The sequence below is a fragment of the Orcinus orca genome, chromosome 7 (assembly GCF_937001465.1).
Source record: "Orcinus orca chromosome 7, mOrcOrc1.1, whole genome shotgun sequence".
NCBI classification, from domain to species: Eukaryota; Metazoa; Chordata; class Mammalia; order Artiodactyla; family Delphinidae; genus Orcinus; species Orcinus orca.
The window spans coordinates 113,063,403-113,091,388 of NC_064565.1; the positions used below are offsets into that span (position 1 = coordinate 113,063,403).

The 27,986-nt window shown below is 38.2% G+C and overlaps 1 protein-coding gene and 1 pseudogene across 12 annotated transcripts in view; one reads left to right on the forward strand and one right to left on the reverse strand.

The window, feature by feature from the left end:
* DIS3L2 (DIS3 like 3'-5' exoribonuclease 2) overlaps positions 1-27,986 on the forward strand; it is a 378,320-nt gene that overhangs the window by 189,012 nt on the left and 161,322 nt on the right. For 9 of the 12 annotated variants that reach the window (XR_004482498.2, XM_004262593.4, XM_033425292.2 and 6 more), the window contains one exon: positions 1,210-1,383. Coding sequence is in view for 10 of the 12 variants with exons in the window: in XM_004262593.4 (XP_004262641.1) it covers positions 1,210-1,383 (174 nt within the window). In the remaining 2 variants the exon portion in view is untranslated. Of the gene's footprint in view, positions 1-1,209; positions 1,384-3,102; positions 3,352-5,443; positions 5,825-27,986 lie in introns of those variants that run through there. The other 3 variants (XM_033425303.2, XM_033425307.2, XR_004482501.2) reach the window with 3 other exon arrangements.
* LOC117201898 (uncharacterized) lies at positions 22,753-22,835 on the reverse strand (annotated as a pseudogene).

Genomic DNA, 27,986 nt, shown 5'->3' on the forward strand with positions numbered 1-27,986 from the left:
AGTGGGCTGGTCTCTCTTGGCTGGCATATGAGAAATGGGGCCAGCCGTTCTGCCACCACTGCCATGTTCCAGTAGTGAGGCTGAAAATGGGAATTTGTTAAAAGTCTGCATGTAAGGCAACCACATCCCCAGTCCCACTCCACCACTGTGTACCTAAGAACTCTAGTAGCCAGGCATCTACCCTTATGTAGGAAACAGGATCTTCTTCAAAGAAATTGAGTGGCCCCAGAGAAGACCCTAATGCCAGAGCTAAACTGCTTGCAGGAATTACTGAGGGTGGATTCCTGGATCACGCTGGTGGATGAGTAGACCTATACAATGGAGGAGGTAGCCTTCTCTGGTCTCCCCGGCACCCTCAACAAAGGCGGCTGTTTTGAGACTTATGTCTCGTTTCCTCATTGGCTATCTGTATTCAGCACTTAACTTTAGACTTGTGGTCTGTATGTGGCATGCCAATACTTAGAAGAATCGAGAATTATCAATTTTGATATATGTGTAGATGTCCCACAGATAAAAGAGTGAGATCAGCCCTCTAAAAGATGGAATCCTACTCATAGCATCAGGACTGTCCTATTAAATGCAATCTTACTTTTAATGGACCAGTACCTTAAAATGCGGATGGTCGTTTGCTGGGTGACTGGATTAAAGATAATTTAAATTTCTTCTTGGTATATTTCTTTCTTTTCTAACTTCTCTAGAGTGAACATATATTACTTTTGTGTTCAGATAAAATATTTTAAAACATTAAGGGAAAAATTAGTAGAATTGTGAAATAAATAAAAACATGAGATCTAATCTAGTAAGCATGATGTAAGGTATAGGCACTGTGAAACTAATGATTTAACAGCAAACTGAGTTGATCAGAATTGTCTCTAAAGGTGTTTACAAGAGAAATAATTGACAAAAGCTTTTAATTCTCCATGAATAACAACTTCCACAGTCCTAAGAAGGGCTGTCTGGCCCTACTCCCTGGGTCAGAATTCCTGAGGAAAGGTAAAACTATACTGTAGTCATGGCGTTAATAGGACAAGAGTATCCTCATCTCTTCTGCTTGCCCCCCCACCTCCGTTCACTGATGATGGTGTTCCTTCTGGGGGAGGGGCAGGAGGTTTCAAAGACTTTCCTACTACCCTCATTTTTAGAGAGGAAATGGGTCACCTATGTTTCATTACTCACTAACATGCTTGTTCCTCTCTGTCCTGTTTACAGGCAGCTGGCTAAGAGTCTTGGGCAGGCTGGTGAGATCGAGCCTGAAACAGAAGGGATACTAACAGAGTATGGAGTGGATTTCTCTGATTTCTCTTCAGAAGTTTTAGAATGTCTCCCTCAAGACCTGCCTTGGACAATTCCACCAGAGGAATTCAGCAAGAGAAGAGATTTAAGGTAAATATCTGAAACTCGTAAAGAACATCATGTTTCTTAGTATGAGTGTGTTTTGTGTTTGGTAACTGCAATCATTGTTGCTTTTGTTGTGGTCATCCATTTACAATGCTTGGTGTCAGTTTATTTATCTCTTGTAAAAATAAAATACAGTGTGTGTGTGTGTGTGTGTGTGTGTGTGTGTGTGTGTGAAAAAGGTAACTGAGGTGATGGATGTAAAAGTATCCTGCTGGTAATCATTTCAAAAAATGAATGTGTCAAATCAAAACAAAAAAGCACCTCATGTTTCTATCTTTCTGCCTTCTAACTTAACTCTCCTATGAGCTGGCCTCAGATATTCCCATCTTTCCACCAACATTCAAGTTCCGTACAATTGGGAACTAAGTGCTCTGTACCGGAGGTTGGCCAGTGATGGCCTCCAAGCTAAACCGAGCCCACTGGCTGTTATGTACAGCCTGTGAGCTAAGACTGGTTTTCATATTCTTAAATGGTTGAAAAAAATCAAAACAATAATTTTTCATGAAAATTACATAAAATTCAAATTTCAGCATTCATGAAGTTGCATTGAAACACAGCCATGCTTATTTGGTTATATATTGTCTATGGCTATTTTTTTGCACTACAAGAGCAGAGTTGAATAGTTGCAACAGAGGCCATATGGCCTGCAAAGCCTAAGATATTTGCTCTCTGGCCCTTTATAGAAGAAGTGTGCTGACTTTTCTTCTAGACCATGCTATTATAATTTCAAAAGGTGTAGTTGCCACCTTCTTTTCTCATTGCTATGCCCCATAGGTCTGGTCAAATAAAGACAGTGTTATCTGGTTAGAAATGCCTTCCTTTAAATGGGCCTCTTCAGGCACAGAGCAAAGGATTCAAGACTTCTGTGCTTGGAGCTTCATTTTAAAGCTTTACTTTTAGGTCTGGAATTTGTTGGAAAGGACTTTTGTGGTATTTTTTTAACAACATCTTCTTTGAAGATGTTTCTTCATTGTGGGATGTTAGTTCTTTTCTGATATTTCTCTTCAGAATTTGGTTTCAGTACTGGCATTCATTTGGGATGCCACATGGAGATATTTAGAACCAAGAAACTTTTCATACAACCCACTGAGGCCGTGGAAGGTTTTTTGCTAAGGTCATCCCGTGTCAGAGTCTTTTCCGCCACACTTGCGCACTTCATGCAGCTGAACTTATGATACCTTAAGCTCTTGGTGCCCATTACTCCACCTAGTTTGAGAATCCTCCTTTCCGGCTCCCTCTTGCTTTTGTATCTTTTAGAAATGTACTTCTTTTCTTTTCTTGCTGCGGGTAGGCAAGGAAAAGGAGTTGACAGTTCCGTTTCCTGCTTGTTAGTAACTCTGATGGAACACACATTATATTTGAAGTCAGTTAACTCAAGTTGCCTTCCTGGCTTTCAGCAGTAACCACTGTTCAGAGAACTCCTGGTCAGTCATCTTGTCGGGGGTTTTGAGATCTTGAGTCCATAATCTTACCCTCTCTGAACCTTCATTTTCTCATATATAAATTGAGGGACTTGTTTTCTGAGATCTTTTCCTAAATCTAGGAATCTATTTAAAAATTTTTAATAAGAAAAGAAAGTTAGAATGGATGGCTGAATTTTATTGTTTGAAGTGTCAGTTAGTATAGCTATTCTGCAGTAGCTATTAAAAGCTATTAAAACATTTTAAACCTACTTACCCTTTCACCTAAAAACTCTATTTCCAGGAGTCCATCCTCCTCAAAGAAGTGTTTTAGGATGTACGTAAAGAATGTTCATTGCTGCTTTATTATAAAAGTGACACTGCTGATGTCCATCATTAAAGGAATGGTTAAATAACCTATGTCATCTCAATAAGATAACATTCCCTGCAGCTGCAAAAAAGGAACCATTTCCATGTGGACTTCCTAAAGGGATGGCCATCATATATTGCGAAGTAAAAGAAGCAAGTTTCAGAACAGTATGAATATGAGCCTAGTTTTTTATAAAGTCAAATAATATGAAAACAATATAAATGTGTATGTACATACATATACATGTACACATAAAAGTATATTTGCAGAAAAAAAAGTTCTGGAAGAAATGCATTGAACTGCCGACAGTGATTATCATGTGTGGACTTCAGTGAAGTGCCTATCATTTCACTGATAGGGAGGCAATGTTTTACGTTTCATTTTATAAATTACTCTGTTATTCAAATTGTTTAAAAATAAACTTCTATAACTTTAAAAAATTATAAATGGAAATATCAGAAGAGAGAGGTGCTCAACCTTTCCTAGCCTGACTCCTAGCCTGCAGATGAATAATAATAAGGCATGCCAATAGTCCTAGAAGCCAGTGTCGCTCAGTTCCCCTCTCATGGCCCCGCCTTGCCTTTTTCTTTGGCCCCCATTGCCTTCTGAGTTAGACCACAGACTAGGAGGTCTTGCTCTGCAGACGTCTTCTGTTAAAATATACCTATGTGTCCTGCAAGAGGATCCAAAGATACAGGGAGCTTGTGGGATGCTCTCTGCCATTAGCACAGTAACAGCGATTTTTTATTTTTAATCACTTTAACTTCCAGAAACTTTTTACCTGCCTATTATCCTCTAGAATTATTTCTCTAAAATCCAAATCGTATTCTTTTTTTCTTTTCTTTTTTTACTCCTTTGGCTTAAAATCTTTCAACTGCTTCCTGATGCCTAAAGTAGTAATCTCTAAACTTTGTTGAACATGCATTCCCTGTAACATATGTGCCTTTATTTTAAAATTACAAGTGTACTTACTACTTCACTAATTTATTATATATGCTATTAACATACATAAAAGTGGAAAAATGAGAAAGAAATACATTTTAATATATTTTTATTTTACTTTAAGAAGGTATAGAAAACTGTTCATATTGTTAATCCTACTTTTGGTGAAAGCAATGTGATTGAATATTCTTTATTTTTTTATTTTGCTTTAACAACTTGCAGTGTGGAAATACAGAGGTCCAGTTGTAAGTTTTGTATATTTTGTTACTTAGTTTTGGTTTTAATGGTTATCATAACTGTAAAAGATATCATATCTTAGGAAGAAGTGAGCTCAGCTTACTAAATCATAATACTTATTTTTTAACCCCGTTCACTGATTATATTCAGATTCATTTTGAAGTCCAGCTAATAAACTTCCATCTTTCATGATGTCAGTCAGTTCTTGTGGACTAATTGAAAGGTGTTGCATTTTTAGATTTTTTAAAATGATTTCATAATCTTCGATTATTCTTCAGTTGGCATCTTTAAAAACTGGTTATAAAATTCTGTTAGAAAATTTAAGTGTATAGATATGAAAAGTTTTGTAGTTTTTAAGATTAGGTCATTTTAGGTCCCCAAATTGTATAACAGTGGAAACATTTCAAAACATCCATTTTTAGAATTTTATATTAAAAACTTGAGTTTCTTGTTTTATTTTGCTTTCAAAAAGCAATAACTTTTTTTTTCTTTTTTTTTAATCGTTGTTAAAACATCACTTTTACCTTGAAGGGACAGATTAAGTGTGTTTATTTTTTTCTAAGTATCTGCTATGGACCATATGATTGACAGTCATTGTTTTGAAATCATAGTGTGGCGGATGAATTCATGTTAGGAGCACAAGAAATGTCAGCTTTGCTATTTTCATGGTATTAGTGGTATTACTATTATTAGTTCAATATTATCTTCAATCTGTGGATCTTTGCAATAATCTTTTTTAGCCACTTGCCTATTTTGTAAGGATTAATTTAGCTAAAGCTAGATAATTTTCATAAATCCATGGTACTGGACAAGCGTAAATACCTGTTGTTCACAGTTGGCTGAAAGTATAGGAACCAACAGAAGTGCCAGTATCGTTCATTGCCTTTTGTGTTCTGGAACACCGACTCTCTTCTCACTTGAGGTACACCTCACTTACCACCTGATCCACATACCTTGTGAGGGTGCCAGCATTAATTCATGTATTTATGTAGTCACGGTTAATTTCTTTTTACAATAAAAAATAGAGAAGTACTTAGTATGCTGGAGTGTTTGGAGCTGATTACCTTTTCCTTCTCTTTGACTGGTCTTTTAACAGATTGATTTCATTTTTCAATCAACAAATTTACGGAACACCATCCATGGGCAGTAGAAATTCACCAATGAACAAAAGTAGATGTGGTCTCGGTTCTTGCGGAACGCTCAGTCTTATAGCAGAGGAGCGTGAATCAAATGTTTTAAGCAATAGTCAAATATGGAATTGTAATGGAGGAGAGAGATACTTGGTACAAGAGTTTGTAATACTGTGATTTCTTCTGCTCAGAGGTCCAGTGCCTTCAAAGAGGTTTTATCAATATTACTTTTTCTAGGACTGTCAAAAGAACTAGGAATGAGTCCTAACACACACTAAAAAACATATGCTATGAATAAATAATATGTATTCTGGGAACTCCTAAATAAAACTTTTTTCCTTTTCCTCCCTTCTCTCCTATATACATTTATTTACATATATTATTTATGTATCTCTCTGTAGAATATATATGTGTATATATAATATATGCCGAGTGCTCAGTTAGTCACTGGAAATACAAAGACAAGTAAGGCCCAGCCCTTGTTCTTCATGACTTTACTGTTCCTCAGGGAGGCAGATTTATACTCAGATAACTTACAGCAGAGGATGGCAGGCGCTGTAACATTCATATGGACAAACTGGCAGCGTCCTTGGTGCTTGAGCTGAGATCTGAGAAATGCGCAGGCATAGGGGGAACTAGAGTGACTGAAGTAGTTCTCAGTTCAGCGATAGGCTGTGGCTGCAGAAAGGGTGGTATGTTCCCCTAAGACTCCCAAATCCCTCTGTAACGGGGCTCTCACAACTCCAATGGTTTTGATAGCTTCTTGACCCCCTCTGCTGGGCCACCCTGCCGTGGAGCCTACAGTGTTACCCTGGCTCTAGCTACGTAAGGACTTCTACATACCCGTTTAGGTTTGGTATTTGAACGATTATATTTGGAACACAAAAGTTCCATCAATCTTTAAACCTCATAATCCAATTATGTCAGTAAAATTCCATTTTTTTAGTCCAGTGGAATTGGGGTAATATTTTGCGAACTGAAGTTGAGAGAAATAGTGTTTATTTTGAAAAGAAAAATAGTTGGTTAGCAATTTTCAAGAAGTAAGGCTAGTGTGAACTCCTAGGGGCAACAATCTGGCCCTTCTGATTGGGAGTACTATTTTTCTGGACCTTCGGCTCCATCTCTGGAGAATTGCTGCTTGCATGGCCTACCCTGCAGCTCTCCTTAGCAGGGCATCTGAGGTTTAAAAAAAAAAAAAAAAAAAAAATGCAGCGCCGGTACTGCAAGCCTTTGGGGGTCAGGAAGAGAATATATCCAAGGACACTGCTTAAAGGGGGTTGCACCAGAAGTCCAAGAAACCCCAAGGTTATTTCTGAGACTGGCTCCAATTATTTTCAATTTCATTCATATTGTTTTGTTTCCTTTGTTATTAAACTGGAAACAAAACTTAAAAGCTCAATTAAAGTGGAAAATGAAAACCTAAATTATTAGAGGGGGAAAATACCACCCTAAACTGATTTTTATATTTTAGTAGTATTGTGGAAGTTTGGATCATGTCAGTTTTCAGTAAAACTATGAGCTTCCTTGAACGGGAGGCGGTTCCTATAGTTTTTCACAGGAGAACTTGTAGATATCTATTTCTTTACTATTCCCTCAATAAAAAGGAAGCCCAGTGACCTCCACCGGACCATTACAAATGTGAAACTTGGCATATAAAATTGCTTGCTCTAAATTTTCCAATAGCTTTTTTTTTTTTTCCATTTAATGTCGTTCTGCCAACTAGTGATTTTATTATTATAAACAGGACATTGTATTCACTTTTAAGAAGAAATATGAAGCTGGAGGTAAAATTACAAACTGCAGCTTCTCGGCTGCCAAAACAGAAAACAATGAGCTAAAAATACCGAGCACAGAAAGGGTGCTGTGGCGAGAAATACTGAAGTATCTTCAAGACTGAACTGTTCTAGATAGACAGAAATTTCCTCTCACTCCAGGTAAAACCAACCTTGAAATAGCAACTTGAAAGGAGAGACATATAATACTAAGCTCTTTCAGGTCAACGCTTTTGTGGGAAAGCTTTCAGACATAACTAACATTAAATGACCAATCTTGCTGTTTATGAGGAAGTCCAATCTGATTAAATTGCCATTTAGAAAAGGTTCCTCTGGTTAGGGAGTGTGGCAGCATAGAAAGAGCACTAGAAGTTAGGGACTGGCTGGGTGACCTTGGACAGGTCAGTTAAATTTGGGGAGACAGAGAGAGAGAGCAGTTTCATCTTTTATAAAATGGATTATTTGACTAAGTTAGGATTTTCCACAAGGTGTTGGTAGGTCACAAGTTCTTTGGGATTTTAATAGGTGCCGTGGAGAAAAAGGATTCTGTGGCCACCCATTTTTGGAAAACAGTGGGTTAATAGATTTCTTATATTTTTTTGTGGATCATCTCACGGAACTAGTGTTCCTTAGAATACACTATGAAATTGCTAAACTAAATATTTCAAAATGTATTAGCTCTAATGGTGTATAACTGTGTTTGAGATGTCCTTTTCTGAATTATTCAGAGCAAACTTCTTGGATTTGAAAGAAAATGGTATTCCATTGGTAACTATCTTCCACATTTATCTGACAAATATAGACGGTGCCTCACTGTGGGCAACAGAAGAAATTCAAGGACAGCGCTTTCAATCTCAGCTCTTCCATTGTCAAGGGAACCCCTTCTTTCCTTGCCTGGTGAGAAGCAAGATTAAATTGTTCTGCATTGGGCTTCCCTGGTGGCGCAGTGGTTGAGAGTCCACCTGCCGATGCAGGGGACACGGGTTCATGCCCTGGTCTGGGATGATCCCACATGCCGCAGAGCGGCTGGGCCCGTGAGCCATGGCTGCTGAGCCTGCGCGTCCGGAGCCTGTGCTCCACAACAGGAGAGGCCACAACAGTGAGAGGCCCACGTACCGCAAAAAAAAAAAAAAAAAAAAAAATTGTTCTGCATTAAATGGGGCAAGTTGTCATTGTCATTTGAAACTACTGGCAACGTTATTCCCTTCATGTAAATCCCAACTCACTGTTTATGAAAATACAAGAAACTCATAGATAATAACAAAGATTAATGGGTCCGAAAGTAGACCATTTGTGGATATTCTTAATTGTAAGTACTTGAGTAGTTTGTCAACATAAAATTTATATTGATAAATAGCAGTAAATCTTAGAGAACACAGATGGTCAAAGATCAGTAGATTTTATCTGAACAGGTGGAAAAATGCCTATTGACAGAGGAGACAGTATTTGAACTTGTACTCAGAAATAATTTTATAGCATTGTGGAACTATGAATGCACAGGAAAGATGATTAATTTCTATAATTCTAAATACATAAAATCTGTTTGGAAATTATACTGTAATGATAAGAAAAAAATTTTTTGTGTGGGTGGCCTAGGATTTGGAGTAAACTAGTGAGATTTAGGGATAGTTAAATGTCAGAGTGGCAAAGTCTCTTCACTGTTTTTTATATTGAGATATTCAAATGCAATAAAATTTACCTCTTTTACTGTACAATTCAGCAGTTTCTTGGGCAGTCTAAAAATTATGCAACCATCACCTCTATTCCAGAACATTTTCACCGCCCCCCAGAAGAAATCCTATACTTATTGGCAGTCACTTCCCCTTCCCTCTCCTCCCTAGCTCCTAGCAACAACTAATCTACATTCTGTCTCTATGAATTTTCCTATTCTGGACATTTCATATAAATGGATTCCTATAATAAGTGGCTTTTTGTATCTGGCTTCTTTTACTTGGCATAATGTTTTCAAGGTCCACCCATGCTGTAGCACAGGAGTCCCCAATCCCTGGGCTGCGGACTAGTAGCGGTCTGTGGCCTATTAGGCACTGGGCCGCACAGCAGGAGGTGAGCGGCGGGTGAGTGAGCAAAACTTCATCTGCCGCTCCCCATCGCTTTCATTACCGCCTGAACCACCCCCCCCCGCCCCCCACCCCCATCTGTGGAAAAATTGTTTTCCACGAAACCGGTCCCTGATGCCAGAAAGCTTGGGGACCGCTTCTGTAGCATGTATCAGGACTTCAGTCCTTTTTACGGCTGAACAGTATTCCATTGTATGGATATACCACATTTTATTTACCCATTTGTTGATGGACATTTGGGGTGTTTCTACTTTTTAACTGTTATAAATAATGCTGCTGTGAATATTTGTATACAGGTTTTTGTGTGGACATATGTTTTCAGTTCTCTTGAGTATATACCTAGGAAGGGAATTGCTGGTTCATGTAGTCAGTCTGTATTTAAACTTCTGAGTAACTGTCAAACGTTTTTCCAAAGTGACTGCACAATTTTACATTCCTACCAACAGTGTATGACGTTCCATGGTCTCACCAGCAGTTGTTATCTGTATTTGTAATTATAGCCATCCTTATGGGTGTGGAGTAGTATCTCATTTTCAGTTTGTTAAAAAATCTTTTTCAGCTTTATTAAGGTATAGTTGACAAAAATTGTATATATTTAAGGTGTACAATGTGATGGTTTCATATAAATATACATTGTGAAATGATGACCACAGTTAGATTAATTAGCATTCATTACTTCATGTAGTCCTTTTTTTTTCCTTTCATCTCCCCATCCCCCTCATTGTGGTTTCAATTTGCATTTTCCTAGTGACTAATGATTCTAATGTGTTTTCGTGGGCTTATATGACCATCTGTGTATCTTCTTTGGAGAAATGTCTATTCAAATCCTTTGCCCTTTTAAAAACTGGATTGTCTTTGTATTGTTGACTTGTTAGTTTATATATTCTAGATACCAGTTTTTTATCACATATTTGATTTGTAAGTATTTTCTCCCATTTGTAGGTTGTCTTTTCACTTTCTTGATGCTGTTCTTTGAAACACAGAGGTTTCTAAATTTGATGAAGTCTAATTTATCTATTTTTCTTTGGTTGCTGGTGCTGTTGGTGTCATACCTAAGAAACCATTGGCTAATCCAAAATCACAAAGATTTGCACTTGTTTTCTTCCAGGAGTTTTATAGTTTTAGCTCTTTCATTTATGTTTATGATCCATTTTTAGTTAATTTTTGTATATGGTGTGGTATAGGTGTCAAACTTCATTATTTTGCATGTGGATATGTAGTTGTCTCATCACCTTCATTAATGTTGAAAAGATGGTTCTCTCCCTATTGAATTGTCTTGGCACACTTTTTGAAAATCAGTTGACCATAGATGTATATATTTATTTCTGGACACTGAATTCTGATCCATTGATCTATATGTCTATCTTTATGTCAGTACCACACTGTCTAGATTTCTGTAACTTTGTGGTAAATTTTGAAATTAGAAAGAGTGAGTCTTCCAACTTTGCTATTTTTTCTCCCAAAGTTTTTTGGCTATTCTGGGTCCCTTGCATTTCCATATTATTATGAGGATCAGCTTATCAATTTCTGCCACCCCAGAAGAAAAAGGAGCCTCAAATAGGGATTGTGTTTAACCTTTAGATCAATTTGGGGTGTACTGTCATTAAATCTTCCAAACCATAAACATGGGATAGTTTTTCCTTTATTAAATCTTTAATTTCTTTCAATGATGTTTTATATACTGAAAAGTATTCAAAAGTATATAAGGCTTACACTTCTTTTGTTAAATTTATTCCTGTGTTTTTTTCTTTTTGACGTTATCACAAGTGAAATTTTCTTAATTTTATTTTCAGATTCTTAATTGCTAATGTATAGAAATAAAATGATATTTCTATAAAAATCATGTAACCTGCAACCTTACAGAACTCATTTTTTAGCTCTAATAGTTTTTTGTAGATACCTTAGGGTTTTTCATATTTAGAAAATCATGTCATCTGCAAATAGGTACAGTTTTATACCTTCCTTTCCAATCTAGATGACTTTTATTTCTTTTTCTTACTCAGTTGCTCTGGCTAGAATTTCCAGTACAATCTTGAATAAAAGTGGCAGCAGTGGACTTCCTTGACTTGTTCTTGATCTTAGGGGGAAACCATTCAGTCTTCACCACATTAATTATAATGTGAGCTTGGGGGGTTTTGGTGAAGGCAGTTCCTTCTGTTCCTAGTTTATTGAGTGCTTTTCTCATGAATGCTGTTGGATTTTGTTGAGTGGTTTTACTGTGTCTGTGATTTTTGTCCTTTATTAATATATTTAATTGACTTTTACATGTTGAACCTACCTTGCATTCTTTTTTTTTTAACATCTTTATTGGAGTATAATTGCTTTACAATGGTGTGTTAGTTTCTGCTGTATAACAAAGTGAATCGGCTATACATAAACATATATTCCCATATCTCCTCCCTCTTGCATCTCCCTCCCAACCCTCCCTATCCCACCCCTCTAGGTGGACACAGAGCACCGAGCTTATCTCCCTGTGCTATGCGGCTGCTTCCCACTAGCTATCTATTTTACATTTGGTAGTGTATGTATGTCCATGCCACTCTCACTTTGTCACAGCTTACCCTTCCCCCTCCCCATATCCTCAAGTCCATTCTCTACATCTGCGTCTTTATTCCTGTCCTGCCCCTAGGTTCTTCAGAACCTTTTTTTTTTTTTTTTTTAGATTCCATATATATGTGTTAGCATACAGTATTTGTTTTTCTCTCTCTGACTTACCTCACTCTGTATGACAGTCTCTGGGTCCATCCACCTCACTACAAATAACTCAATTTCATTTCTTTTTATGGCTGAGTAATATTCCGTTGTATATATGTGCCACATCTTCTTTATCCATTCATCTGTCGGTGGACACTTAGGTTGCTTCCATGTCCTGGCTATTGTAAATAGAGCTGCAACGAACATTGTGGTACATGACTTTTTTTGAATTATGGTTTTCTCAGGGTATATGCCCAGTAGTGAGATTGCTACCTACTAGTAGTGGGTCATATGGTAGTTCTATTTTTAGTTTTTTAAGGAACCTCCATACTGTTCTCCATAGTGACTGTATCAATTTACATTCCCACCAACAGTGCACAACCTTGCATTCTTGATTATGATGTGGGATCCTGGGCTTCCCTGGTGGCGCAGTGGTTGAGAGTCCGCCTGCCAATGCAGGGGACATGGGTTTGTGCCCCAGTCTGGGAAGATCCCACATGCCGTGGAGCAGCTGGGCCCTTGAGCCATGGCCACTGAGCCTGCGCGTCCGGAGCCTGTGCTCCACAACGGGAGAGGCCACAACAGTGAGAGGCCTGCGTACTGCAAAAAAACAAACAAAAAAAAAGATGTGGGATCCTTTTTATGTTGCTAGATTTTGCTTGCTAGTGTTCTTTTGAGGATTTTTGCATCTGTATTTCTAAGGGATCATGGTCTGTAGTTTCCTTTTGATATCTTTGTCTGGTTTTTGTTTGAGGATGATACTGGTCCCATAGAATGAGTTTTAGAAGAGTTTGTGAAGAATTGGTGTTAATTCCTCTTTAAATGTTGGGCAGAATTTACCAGTGAAGCCATCTTGCTCTGTGCTTTTCTTTATGGGAAGTTTTTGGTTTTTTGGCTTTTGTTTTTCTGTTTTTTAAAAATTAATTCAATCTCTTTACTTGTTATAGGTCTATTGAACTTTTCTACTTCTTCTTAAATCAGTCCCAGTAGTTTGTATCTTCCTATAAATTTGTCCTTTTTATCTTGGTTGTCTAGTTTTTTGGCATTCAACTGTTCATAGTATTCCCTTATAATTCATTTTATTTCAATAAGGTTAGTAGTAATGTATTCTCTTTCTTTTGTGAGTTTAGTAATTTGAATTTTCTCCCTTTTTTTTCTTGGTCCACCTACCTAAAAGTTTGTCAACTTTGCTGATCTTTTCATATAACCAACTTTTGGGTTTGTTTATTTTCTCTTTGTTTATCTCTTCTCTAATTTATTTCTGCTCTAGGCTTTTTTCTTTCCTTCCTTGCTTACTTGAGTTTAGTTTGCTCTTCTTTTGCTAATTTTTTAAGGTGGAAGTTTATGTTAACTGAATTCAGCTCTTTTAACTTTTTTGTATAGGTATTTACAAGTATAAATTTACCTCTAAGCATTGCTTTGGTTGCATCTCATACATTTTGTTAAGTTGTGTTTTCTTCATGTATCTCAAAATATTTATTTATTTCTCTTGTGATTTCTTCTTTGACCCGTTGGTTGTTTAGGACTGTGATATTTAATTTCCATAAATTTGTGAATTTTCCAAGTTTCTTTTTGTTATTCATTTTGAATTTAATTCCATTTTGGTTGGAGAATATACTTTGTGTGATTTCAGCCTTTTGAAATTTATGGAAACTTGTTTTATGGCCTGGAGAATGTTCCATGTCCACTTGAAAAGAATATGCATTCAGCTGTTGTTAGATGGGCTGTTGTAAAGATAGCTTTTAAATTTAGAAGGTTGATAGTGTCGTTCAAGTCTTCTGTTTCCTTTTGATCTTCCATATAATTGTTTTCTCTGTTATTGAAAGTTGGGCATTGAAGTCTCCAACTATTACAGTTGAATCGTTTATTTCTCCCTTCAGTTTGGCCAGTTTTTGCTTCATATATTTGTTGTTAGGTGCATATATGTTTATAATTGTTAGATCTTCCAGATGGATTGATCCTAGTTATAAAGTGTCCTTTTTGTCTTGAAGTCTATTTTGCTATTAGTTTAGCTACTCCAACTCTTCTTTTTATTACTGTTTGCATGATATATCTATATCATAAAGCTATACCTATATCTCTTGCATTTTAAATAATGTGGAAACTCTGAAAATCAGATCACCTTCCCTACCTCCCTAAGATTTGTTATTGTCACTGTTTTCCCTTTGTGACATCACTGAACTAATTCTGTTGCCTCTATATTCTTTGTTGTGTGAAGTCATGGAAGTTTCTGCTCTGCTAGCTTAGTGGTCAGTTAATGAGTGAACAGAGATTTTCTTATATGCTTGGAACCAGTAGTCTCCCAGCCTTTACTGAGAGCCTCTGTGCATGTATTGGGGCATACCTTCAATGCTCAGACACACACTTTACAGCTCTACTTCCTGGAAGTCTTCACTTCCTGCTGTACAGAGCTTCAGGGTCAGCCAGAGGTGAGAACTTAAGGCCTTACCTGGTCTCTCTGGGGCATGTGCACAGCCTTATGCATGTGTGTAGCTGTCTCGACCCCCAGGAATGTGTCAGGCCTTTGCAAAGACCTCTGTGGACACCTTATCCCCCAGCTTTAACTTTCAACGTTTTTGGTTAGCTTCTAATTTTCCATCTGTTACCACTGCCTCAGAAACCTGTGATATTAAATAATTGCTGCTGATTGTTTTTGACAAACATCCCTGGGGATATAAGGCTTTTTGCACAAGAGCAAGGTGTGAGTCAGGTCAAAGTAATGTGAATGGGGCTTTTCCGGGAGCTGCCAGACAGCTCCCATAAAGACAGGAATGAAGATTTTGGTGAGCTTCTAGATCTGTTCTGCCCCACCAGTGGCTGCTGGGCTGCCAGTTTTCACCATAATTAGAAAGCTGTTGGTTTTCAAGGCTACTTCAGAGCTGGGACATGGGAATAAAGCAAGTAAAAACCTTACAAAGCTCACTGTTCTAATTGAAATTTATCGATTTCTCTTGAATAAATGTACATCAGATTTTTACAAGCCTTTGGTTAATTTCAGAATTATGAAAAGGTTGATTTTAACAATTTTACCAATGTTATTAATGCTTGTATGGAGTGGTGGCTTTTCAGAGGTCCATACTCCGCCAGTCCCCGATGTCACTCTGAAGTCTCTTCATTTTTTAATGCCAGGGTTGGAGCTAAAAGAAGACAACTTCCAGCAGAAAGTTTTAGGAAAGAAACAAGCCCCTGCTGAACATAACAGAGAGAGGAGAAAGAAAGATAGAATTTGAAAATAAGAGCCATGAGAAGTAAATAATTGTATGGGCCAATCATTCTTAAGATTTAGAAATGTTGGGTAGCTTGACACTCACATCAGTGCAGTGAAATTATCAACTTTATTGATAATAGGAAAGGAGGGGAATAAATTTCTTAGCTTTCTCTGCAGTATCTTGTTCTACACTTAACCCTTCATCTTTCCCCAAACGATTTTACTCTATGATAGTTCTGTTTCTTGCCCTTTACTGCATTTCATCCATTTTTCTGCATTTCATCCATTTTTCAAGGGCCCATCTTAACTACTGTGAAGCTTTTGCCATCTCACTGTGGAAAAATTAGTCATGCCCCACTCTTCTTTCCCTTGACCATTTGTTCATACCTATATTATAGCACTTGCCATACTATATTTCTAACTTACCTGTATGTGACTCTCTCTTCCTGATGGATAGCAGAGTCCTCAAGAACAAGAGCTAGGTCTTACTTGCCTTTCTGTTTCTAGAAGCTAACTCAGTATGTGGTATATAATAAATCATATATGTAAATAAATATGTATAGGATAAAAGAAGGGAGAAAAAGAAAAAAGACAAAGAAGGTTTTATTTAGAAGTTTGCAGAATATGTGTTAATTTATTCAGTATAATGTGTTTTTAAGCAAGGGTAGGATTCATTCCTGTTTCTTTTTGATATTCCTGGGAAAAAGAATATAGATAAAACACAGTCCAGCGCCTTCAAAGAAGTTGCTGTTTAAGATGTTTTCCTACCTAATTTTCACACTAAATGAAATGTTAAAATTACTATAATAAAATGAGGCACAACTTCTGTTTCTGACAAAGATGGCATATACCCATCCTTCCTGGCCCCTCCTCTTATAACTAAAAACATGGACATAGCACAACAAACAAGCATAGGAAGATTCTGAAAGGGGGGGAAAAAAGGTGGATTGCCTAGGGGTCTCAGGACTTGAGGAATAGCATGCCAGTGATCCCCTGGTTTTCTTATTGTCTCCTACATATCCTAGATAGGGTACTGTAGAAATTACCAACCTGGCATGGCCAAAAAGCACAGGAAAAATAACCCCCAACAGAAACCTTTCTCCTCTAGCCAAAAGAACAAGAAAAGCATGTCTATCAACAGAAAACCTTTTTAGCAATGCTCACTGTACTCCAGCCAAACACCAATGGAAAAGACACACACACACACACACACACACACACACACACACACACACACACACACACACACACACACACACACACACCATAGTTTCTGTTGGGCTGAGCAACACATTAATATTCTACATCCCTTCGCCCCATCCTATCTCATAAAATCACTCAGCAATGCTCCAATTCCCCCACTTGGTAATGTCTGTGGAGCCATGCAGTGACTTAATCTTCCATTGTGTCTGCCACATGAAGCTGACACTCTGATTCCTACTTTGGGAGGTGTCTGCAGACCTGAGCAGGGAGCTAATCTTCCATCCCCTGCACAGGAGAAGCAGTTGGTGGTGCCCTAATTACCCTGCCAGAGTAGTGTCAGTGGAACTAAGTAAGGAACTGTCCCTCCTTCCCCTTCTCAGTGGAAGCAGGCATGCTCCAGTTTCCCTACTGTGATAGCGTCACTGGGGCCAAGCAGGGAGCTGACCCTGTTTCCCATCCAGTGGAAGCAGGTTGTGTTTCCTCTGCATGGGTAGTATTGGAAGAATTGAGAGTAGAGGGCTTCCCTGGTGGCGCAGTGGTTGAGAGTCCGCCTGCTGATGCAGGGGACATGGGTTTGTGCCCCAGTCCGGGAAGATCCCACATGCCGCGGAGCGGCTAGGCCTGTGAGCCATGGCCACTGAGCCTGCGTGTCTGGAGCCTGTGCTCCACAACGGGAGAGGCCAAAACAGTGAGAGGCCCGTGTACTGCAAAAAAAAAAAAAAAAAAGAATTGAGAGTAGAGCTGATCTATCCCTTGTCCAGCAAAAGTAGGTATTTCCAATTGTCCCTTGAGAGTAGTACCAGCAGGTTCCAGTGGTGAGATGAGCCTCCATTCCTGCCTGGCAGCAAAGAGACTTGATGAGTCAGGGCTGATCACCACAACACCCCCCCCTGGTGTCAGTGGAACCCAGTGCCAGCTGAGCCTCTGCCTTCTACCAGCATAAACAAAGTGGTAGGAGAGGGATAGTTGGCACTCACCTACGTTCCTCTCCTAGTGTCAGCAGGGATTTGAACTTCTGCTCCCAAACTGTAGTGACAAAGCAGTATATATCGGACTTTAGCTTTCCCTCCTCCTGGTGGCAGTGGGGCCTAATGGGGAGCTAAGCTTATACCCGTACTTGGAGGCAGTGAGACAGTGTGAACTGGTGCCCATCTTTCATGGGAAGATGTCAGCAGGGCTGAAAGGAGAGCTGAATGGCTACCTACCATCTGCAGTGAGGCATTTTGAGTCAGTGCTTCACTTTTGCTGGGCAGATAGCAACAGGGCCCTGCGGGAAGCTGAACATGCACACCTGGCCCTAGTATGACACCTCTGTAGGGGACTGCTCACTAAAAAAAGATTAAATAGGACCCAGAGTCCCATAATGTAATATCCAGAATGTCTAGGATACAGCTGAAAATCACTCGTCAGAACAAGAACCGGGAAGATCACAATATGAATAAGAAAAGATAGTTGATATCAAAACCAAAAGATGAATCAGATGCTGTGATTATTTGACAAGGATTTTAAAGCAGTCTTTATGAAAGTGCTTTAACAAATAATTATAAATTCTCTTAAAACATGAAAAAATAGAAAATCTCAACAAAGAAATAGAAATTCTAAAAAGAGAACCAAATGGAAAATATTGAAGTGAAAAATACCCTCATCAAAAGAGAAAACTATCCAGAGCTCAATAGTAGATCAGAGATGACAGGATAGAATTAGTGAACGTGAAGACAGGCTAACAGAATTACCTAGCCTGAGCAACAAGGACTTATGGGATAATAATAAAAGAGCTAACATTTGTATCACTGGATTCCCAAAATGAGAGAGTGAATGAGACTGGAAAAGTAGTCAAAGAAGTGATGGTTGATAACTTGCCAAATTTGGCCAAAGACAAGCCCACAGATTCAATAAGCTGAGCCTACCCCTGTAAAGAAAAGCACACTCCTCCTGTGTGTCCTCTGCTCTCAATACTTGACTACAGTGCTACTTCGCTTCTGATACCAGATGTGTGTGTTTTCCACACATCAAGCAAGTTTGCAACACCCGCTTGGTATCCTGTAGTTTAACTCAGTTCTGATACTATCAACTAGATTACTGGTTTATTATGAAAGGATGTAGCTCAGGAACATCCAAATGGAAAAGATGCACAGAGAAGGTATGTGGGAAGGGAGTGCAGAGCTTCCATGCCCTCTTCGGGCATGCCATCTTCCCAGCACCTCCACATGTACACCAACCCAGAAGCTCTCTGAACCTCATCCTGTTGGGTTTTTCTGGCAGCTTCATTCCGTAGGCATGATTGACTAAATCATTGACTATTGGTAGTTGAACTCAATCTTCAGCCACTCTCTCCCCTCCTCTGAGGTTGGGGAGTGGGGCTAAAAGTTCCCGCTCTCTAACCACATGGTTGGTTCCTCTGACAACCAGCACCCCCCCACCCCCATCCTTAAATGGTTTCCAAAAGTCACCTCGTTAACATAAACTCAGGTGTGATTGAAAGGGATTTGTTATGAATATCAAAAGACACCTTTATTGTTATCATTTAGGAAAGTCCAAGAGTTTTAGGATCTCTGTGCTGGAAGCAAGGGTGAAGACCAAATATATACTTCTTATTATCAGTCACAATATCACAACCCCAAACAGCATAAACCCAAAGAAATCGATGCTGACACATATCATTTTAAACTTCTGAAAACTAAATACAAAGAAAGAGACTGTGAAGTAGAGAGAGGCTGCATTACTTTTAGGGGAGCACCAATTCAAATGGTATTAGTTTCTCATTTGAAACCATGGAGGCCAGAATGAAGTGGCACAACATTTTTCAACTACTGAAAGAAAACAATTGTCAACCATGAATTCTGTTTCTGGCAAAAAATATCCTTCAGAAATGAAGAGGAAATAAAAAAATTCTCAGACAAAAAAAAGCTGGGAGAATCTATTGCCAGCCAAATTATTCTGAAAGGATAACTAAAGTTCTCTTTAAAAAAAAGGAAATGATAACATAAGGCTTGGAATTTCAGAATGGAAAGAACATCAGAATGAGTAAAAATAGGAGCAAATATAAACTATCCCCCTCATGAGTTTCTTAAATCATAAATTATAATACCAACTAATGTAGTGATCAGTGTCATGTGGAAAAAATACTTAAGATAATTATACTTAGAATGGGGAGAGGATAAAGGAGCCTAAGTGGAATTAAGGTTTCTACACCTCACTCAAGGTAGTAAAATGTTGATACGGGTAGACTGTGTAACTTATGTATATTGTTGTACCTAGACCAACCCCTAAGAAGACTATACAAAGTGATATATTTTAAAAACTTTATAAATAAATCAAGGTGGAATCCAAAATATAAATGTGTATTTAAACTATAAGAAAAAGAAAAACAGTAATGAGAAAGAGAGGAAACAAACAGAAAACAAAACATAAAATGGCAACTTAACCCATAAAATATTAATAATTACCCTTAAATGTAAATGTCCTAAATATACCAATTAAAAGGCAGAGATTGGTGGGATGGATTTTTTTTTAATGATGTAACAATTAGATGTCTACAACAAACTCATTTCAAAGACTGTAACGTAGGTAGGTTTAAAGCAAAAGGATGAAAAAAAGATATGCCATGCAAATACTAATTTAGAAAAGCAAGAGTGGCTATATTACTATCAGATAAAGTAGACTTCAGGACAAAGAAAATTACTAGGGACAAAAAGGGTCATTACATAATATTAAAAGGATCATTCCGCCTAGAAGACATAATGATCTCAAATGTAAATGCACCCAACGACAGAGTCTCAAATTACATGAAGCAAAAACTGTGATAGGGCTGAAAGGAGAAATAGATCCACAATTATATTTGGGTACTTAAATACCTCTCTCAGAAAATCAGAATTGATACAGAAGATCTGAAGAACACAATCAACCAGTAGACCCTAATTGAGATATACATATAGAACACTCCACCCAACAATAGCAGAATACATTTTTTTTTGGCATGATGGGGTATTCACCAGGATGAACCATATCTTGAGTCATAAAAAACACCTCAACAAGTGTAAAAGAAATGACATCATGCAGAGTATGTTTTTTAACCACATAGAAATAAACTAGAAATCCATAGTAGAACAGCAACAGGAAAATCTCTAGGCCCTTGGAAAATAAACAACACACTTCTAAATAGTCCCTTGGTCAAAGAGAAAGTCTCAAAGGAAATTAAAATAAATACTTAGAACTAAATGAAAATGAAAACATAGCAAAATATGTGAGATGTAGCTAAAGCAGTGTTGAGAGGGAAATTTATAGCTCTAAATGTGTAAATTAAAAAGAGGAAAGGTCTCAAATCAGTTATCTAAGTACTTACCTCAAAAATCTGTAAAAAGAGAAAAAAACCCAATGTAAGTAGAAAGAAATAATAAAGAATAGAAATCAATACAATTAAAAATAGGAAAAAATAAAGAAAAACACAAAAACTTGTTCTTTGAAAAAAATCAATAAAATTGATAAACCTTTAGCAAGACTGACAGATAAACAGAAAAGGCACAAATCACATTAAGAATGAAACGGGACATCACTACAGATACTGCAGCTTAAAAGGATTATAAGGGAATACTACAAGAAGTTTATAAATCAAGAAGCTTATCAAGAAGTTCATAAATTCAGCAACTTAGTAGAAATAGGCCAATTCATCAAAGACTACAAACTATCAAAATCCAACGCAATTGAAATAGACCATCTGACTAGTCCTATAACCGTAAAAATAGTGAATTCAGAATGTGGAAGCTCCCTAAAAGGAAATCTCCAGGCCCAGGTGGTTTCACGGGAGAATTCTAGAAAATATTTAAAGAAGAATCTATACCAGTTTTACACAATCTTTTCCAGAAAATAGAAGTGGAGGGAACACTTCCTGACTTATTTTATGAAGCCAGTATTATCCTGATACCAAAGCCAGACAAAGAGTATATAAAAAAAGAAAACTATAGGCCAGTATCCCTCATGAACTCAGATGCAAACGTACTCAACAAAATATTAGCAGATTGAATCTAGCAATCTGTTTAAAAAAATTGTAAACCATGACCTAGTATTATTTATTCCAAGTGTGCAAGGCTGGCTCAACATTCAGAAATCAATGCACCATATACAAAAATTAATATAAAATGAATCAAACACATAAATGTAAGAGCTAAAACTAACTGTCCTAGGAGAACACATAGGAGTAAATCTTCGTGACCTTGGATTAGGCAAAGGATGAGTGATCACAGAAAAAAACATTGATTTGACTTCATCAAAATTAAAAACCTGTTTTTCAAAGAACACCATCAGGGGCTTCCCTGTTGGTCAAGTGGTAAAGAATCTGCCTTCCAATGCAGGGGATGCGGGTTCCATCCCTGGTCGGAGAACTAAGATCCCACATGCTGCGGGGCAACTGAGCCCACGTGCCACAGCTACTGAGCTCGCGCACCTCAACGAGAGAGCCTATGTGCCGCAAACTACAGAACCCATGCGCCCTGGAGCACTCGCGCCGCAACGAAGACCCAACACAGCCAAGAAAATAAAGAAAAAGAACAAAAACAAAAATACAAACTGATTTTCAAAGAACACCATCAAAAATTGAAAAAAAGAAAAACCCCACAGAATGGGAAAAATATTTGCAAATTGTATCTAATAAGGGACTTGTATCCAGAATATATAAAGAACTCTCACAACTTAATTTTTAAATGAGCAAAGAATTTAAGTTATACGAATAGCCAATAAGCACATGAAAAGATGCTCAATATCATAGGTCATTATGAAAATGCAAACCGTAATGAGATAACACTGTACACCCACTAGGATAGCTATAATCAAAAATACAGATAACAGGTGTTAATGAGGATGCAGAGAAATTGAAAACCCTCATATACTGCAGGTGTGAGTGTAAAATGGTGCAGCCACTTTGGAAAACAGTTCGGCAATTCCTCAAACTTGAATGTGAATGTTCATAATAGCCCCCAAAATGGAAACAACCTAAATGTCCATCTACTGTGAATGTGTGGTGTATTCATTCATTGGAATATTCTTTGGCCGTGAAAAGGAATGAAGTACAGGTGCATGCTACGACATGGATGAGCCTTGAAAACATAATGCCAAATGAAAGAAACCAGGCATAAAAGGCCACGTAGTGTATGATAGATAAGAAAGTCAATTAGTGGTTGCTAGGGGCTACAGGGAAGGGGAAATAGGGAGGGACTGCTAATGGGTATGGAGTTTCTGTTTTGGGTGATGAAAATATGATAAAATTAGGTAATGGAAATGATTATATTATACAACTCTTTGCATATACTAAAAACCTCTGAACTGTACATTTTATTTATTTATTTTCAATTATCAATAATCATGCCTTGGATAAGCCTCATTGGCTATGATACTGCAACTGTGCAAAGCTTGAATTGTACATTTTAAAAGGGAGAATTTTATGGTGTGTGAATTATATCTCAATAAAACTTATTAAAAATCAATACATGTAATCTATCATATTAACAGAATAAAAAAAATTTTTAATTGTATGATCCCATCAGTTATTACAGAAAAGGCATTTGGAAAAAAATCCAACACACATTCATATTAAAAACTCTCAGCAAACTAGACAAGGAGAGGAACATCATCAGCTTGATAAAGATCATGTACAAAAAACCTACAAGGAATAGGCACATAGATTAATGAGACAGAATAGAAAGCTCAGAATTAGTTCCACACAAATATGCCCAATTAATTTTTGACAGAGGATCAAAAACAATTCAATGGAGGAAGGATAGCCTTTCAGGAGATGGTGTTGGAGGAATTGGGTGTACATAGACAAATGAACTTTGACCTAAACCTCATGCCTAATGCAAACGTTAACTCAAAATGGGTCATGGACTTAAATATAAACTGTAGAACTGTAAAACTTACAGATCAGAGCATAGAATACTTGCATGATGCAAGGTTAGTAAAGAGTTCTTAGACTTGGCACAGAAAAGCACAGTCCATATCAGGAAAGATAAATCGGTTCTCATTAAAATTAAAAGCTTTTTCTGTGGAAGACCCTGTTAAGAGTCTTTAAGATGAAAAGACAAGCTAGACTGGGAGAAGATATTGCAAATATATCCAACAAAGGATTAATCTACAATACATAGAGAACCCTTAAAACTCAACAATATAAAAACAATCCAATTAGAAAATGGGCAGAAGACATGCTACAGATGGTAAATGCACAAGCCAAAAGATGTTTAATGTCATGAGCCACTAGAAAATGTGAATTAAGTCCACAGTGAAATACCAGTACATACCTATCAGAATGGCTAAAATAAAAGGAAAAACCAAAGTTGGTGAAAAGTTCCACGCGATACCAAATGCTGGTGAGCATGCGGAGAAAGTGACTCATGCACACTTCGCTAGTGGAAATGTAAAATGGCACAGCCACTCTGGAAGCACTTCCGCAGTTTCTTAAAAGGCTAAATGCAGCCATCATACAGCCTGCTAATTGCATTCCTGGGCATTTAGCCCAGAAAAATGAAAACGTATGGTTCACACGAAAACTTGTACACAGATTTTCATAGCAACTTTATTCATAACATCCCCAAACTGGGAACAACCCAGATTTCCTTCCATGTGTGAATGGTTAAACAAGCTGTGGTACATCCACATCATGGAATGATACTCAGCAGCAAAAAGGAATGGACTGTTGATATACACAACAACAGCACGAATCTTCAGGAAATACGCCGAGTGAAAAAAGCCGGTCTGAAAGGTTTACATCTGTATGATTCTGTTGATATCACTTTTTAGGAAAGACGTATTTTGGAAACGGAGAATAGGTTTGTAGTTACCAGGGATTGAGGGAGGTAGGGCAGGTGCGAGTTGGGTATGATCATTATTAGAAGACAGTTTGAAGGATCCTTGAGATGATGATAGCTCTCTGTCTTGATTGAGGTGGTGTTTACCTGAACCTACACGTGTGATAAAATTGTTGAGAACTTCATGAGTACAAGATCAGTGCATTGTATCAATGTCAACATCCTGGTTTGGGTGTTGTACTATAATTTTGTAAGATTTTACCATTGGAAATTAGGTAAAAGGTAGATAGCATCTCTCTATTTTTTCTTACCATTGTGTATTAATCAGCAATTATCTCTAAATACAAGTTTAAATTTTTTTTAGTAAGAGCCACCAGGTGAACACAGAGGAGAAAACCATTAATTTTGCATGAGGAAACTTTGAAGCCAGGTAATCTTTGAATTTGGTCATGAGGGATGAATAGGATTTCCAAAGGCTTTTGTCTTATTATTATTTAAAAAAGAAGAAGAAGGGGGAAAAAAGCAATTAACACTGTTCCTGACATCCTCTAAGAAGACCTCTCAGTAGGGGATATGTCTGTATGGCCCTTGAACTTGTGTCAGTATCCTTAGGCTGCGGTGAAATTCAGGAAAATCTGAGATTGTGAGTTAGAGGGCAAGAACAGAATGTTTGGATGGGGGAAGATGAGTAAAATTTGGACATTAAGTGCCTAGAATAACCAAAAGGAGATGTCCAGGAGGCAGAAAGCAAAACGAGCCTGGCACTCAGGAAAGAAGTCTGGGCTGCAGATACCTATTTAGGTGCATGAAGTAGTAGTTAAAGCCACAGAGTGAATGAATATACCTAGTAAGCCTACAGTCGGAAAAGGAAAGAGGACCAGTGATGGACTGTGAAGAGCTCCAACGTTTAAAGAGTGGAAGCTTCTTAGGAGAAGGTGGGGAGTGGGCTGCAGAAAAGAAATTAGAAGAGTTAAAGAAAAAGAAAAGGCACAGTTGGTGACAAGTTCCAATCAAGGGTGAGCTGCCCTGTGCTCTGGAACAGAAGTCACTGCATTTTGTCATCAAGTTCTTTTCTTTGTCTTTTGACTATCTCATGAGTTGTTTCGTTGGCGTGATGAGAGCCAAAGCAGGCTGTAGTCAGTTGAGGGGTGAAGGGACGTGAAAACGTAGGGGCGCTAAGTAGAAACATCCCTTTCAAGGAGCTTTGCTGCACCAGAGATGGTGAGAGGAGCTTGACAGAAGCAGGGTCCTCAAGATGTTTTTGAGAATGAGGAGGATCTGAGCTTGCTGGCAGGCAGTGGGTAAGGCGCCGCATACATTTCTGGACCCCTCTTCGGAAATTGCCTTCAGAGCCTAAGGCACATTTTCAACAATGGCCAATCTTCATCTTTTGAGAATGCGTTTGAGTTTTGGAAACAGCCAAGTCAATTTAGAGCCAAGAGTGGTAAATCAGGTGGGTGATCAAGCTGGATAATACAACTTCAAAAAAAAATAAAGTATAATTATAAAGTAGTAAAACTGATTTTCTTGTGAAGCTCATGAATTGGCTTAGAAAGTAGTTCTTAAAGAATTCCAAAACCCTTTTGAGCAGTTGTGGCATCATGTGAATAAGTGTACAGAGTCCCTTTGTAACTTTCAGAGGAAGAGACTGGCGTGCATGGAAGTCCTGTTATATGTGTGAAAAAATTGGTTTTGTTACATATATTTACTCATACTGTGCAAATGTAAAGTTTCCCTATAATCTTTTTGCCTGAGAGGTGACCTAGTGGAATTATACCAAAGTTTGTATGTGGGAGAATCAAGAGTTTCAAATTGTGATTGTTTAAACAGTTCTCCTGTGGTCTTACAGATGTAATTAGAATTCCTAGGATAGGAGTGTTCCCACAAGCATAATAATACTTTAAATGTGTGTTCAATTATCCTTTTCTATAGCCATATTTAATCGTTTCTTTTTGAAATAGAGTTACTTTGAAAATATTAAATCACTAGCATAATCTTGACTGTTGGTCAGACCTGGGACAGTGCTGGGCATGTAGTAAGTACTCACTGGGTGTCCCTTTCCTGTCGTCTGTGCCTTGGGGCTTGATACACGCTGAGGACACACAAAGAGAAAGATCAGTTCCCTAGTAAGAGATCATCTCCATTAATGTTCAGCCAAAAATATACAGGATGAAGAAAATGAACACATGTAGAAGTTTGAAGTTTGCATTTAGCTTTGTTGTTAATGTGGCAGATATGCATACACCAAAACACATATTTAATTGAGTGCACCTTTTATACCTCTTTATATGTTTAATTATTTTATACTTAAGTATTACCTTATTTAATCATTCAAACAATCCTGTGAAACAGTTATCCCTGTTTTACAGATGAAGAAACTGTGGCTCAGATGAGTGTAGTCACTTGCCCGAGGTCACATGGCTGAGAGGGGCAAAGCTTGGACTTGAATTCAGTTCTGCAGTCTAGGAATCTCTCAACCACCATCTCCATGTTTCTCCACCTTAAACCCACACCCTTGATAAACATTTAAAAAAAAATCAAAAAAACACCAAATCAATCAAAAACACCTCATACTTCCCCTCCCCATATTGAGAAAGGAGAAGTTAGAGCCTCTTCAAAACCGTACTGGTCAAAAAATGTTATAGCATTGTACTTTGTGTAATTTGAGTTACAGAAGCAATCTTTCTAAAAATTAATTTGTTTTTGAAATAGAAACTTGAGGGACTTCCCTGGCGGTCCAGCGGTTAAGACTCTGCACTTCCACTGCAGGGGGCGTGGGTTCGATCCCTGGATGGGGAACTAAGATCCCGCGTGCTGCACAGTGCGCCCCCCACCCCCCCCAAAAAATAGAAACTTGTTGTTGATACTCTGCCATGCCCTCCCTCTGCTTTCCAGCACCTGGTGCCCCCAGGAGTGGGCAGGGTGGAAGCATCAGCTGTAACATCCTGTCATGGCTCGCTAACGAGAAAGCGTTAGAGAAAGCCATGACGAGTTAGCCATTCTAGGAAACTTCCCACAGCTGTTGCATTAATTAAGACTTTTGGTCCCGAATAACAGAAACCACTGGAGCTCACTTAAGCAGGAAGGGGAATTTGTTTTAAGGATCCTGCGATGACTCCCAGAATCCAAGGGCAGCGAACCCAGAAAGGCTTCTTCATCTCTGCCTCTCACGCTCTCTACACGTCGGCTTCCCTCAATCATACTGGCCTCTTTGGCTTCCTGCTCCTCAGTGGGATGGCTGCAACCTAAGAGCTGCCACAGTCACCCAGAGGGAGCCTGATATCTCTCTCCATCTTCTCCCCTCACATACTTTCCTCCTTCTCACACTCTCCCTTCTCTGTCCTAATTCCGAATTCTAGAGCGAGAATCAAGTTTGCCCTGCTTTGGGTTACATGTTGGTTTGGGAGAAGGAGCGTCAAGACAGATAACAATCCACCACAGTTCTGTTCCCTCCGACCTTTATACATGATGCTACTGGTTAGTTTTCTATCCCAGGAGTTTGAAAATTTTAAATGACCCTGATATCACAGGGGTGAAATACTAAGATGTAGGTTTTAGAGACAAATTTGGCTTGAATCATCACTCTGCCACCTACTAGGTATGTATTCTTGGGCAAGTTACTTAAATTCTCTGAGCCTTTCTTTCTTTACAAGTTAAAAGGAATGTACAGTTACTGTATTTCTCATGAGGTCATGCAGGGGTTAAATATAACAACATGTAGAATGCTTACGCAGGTCTAGCATATACTATGCTTGATAAAA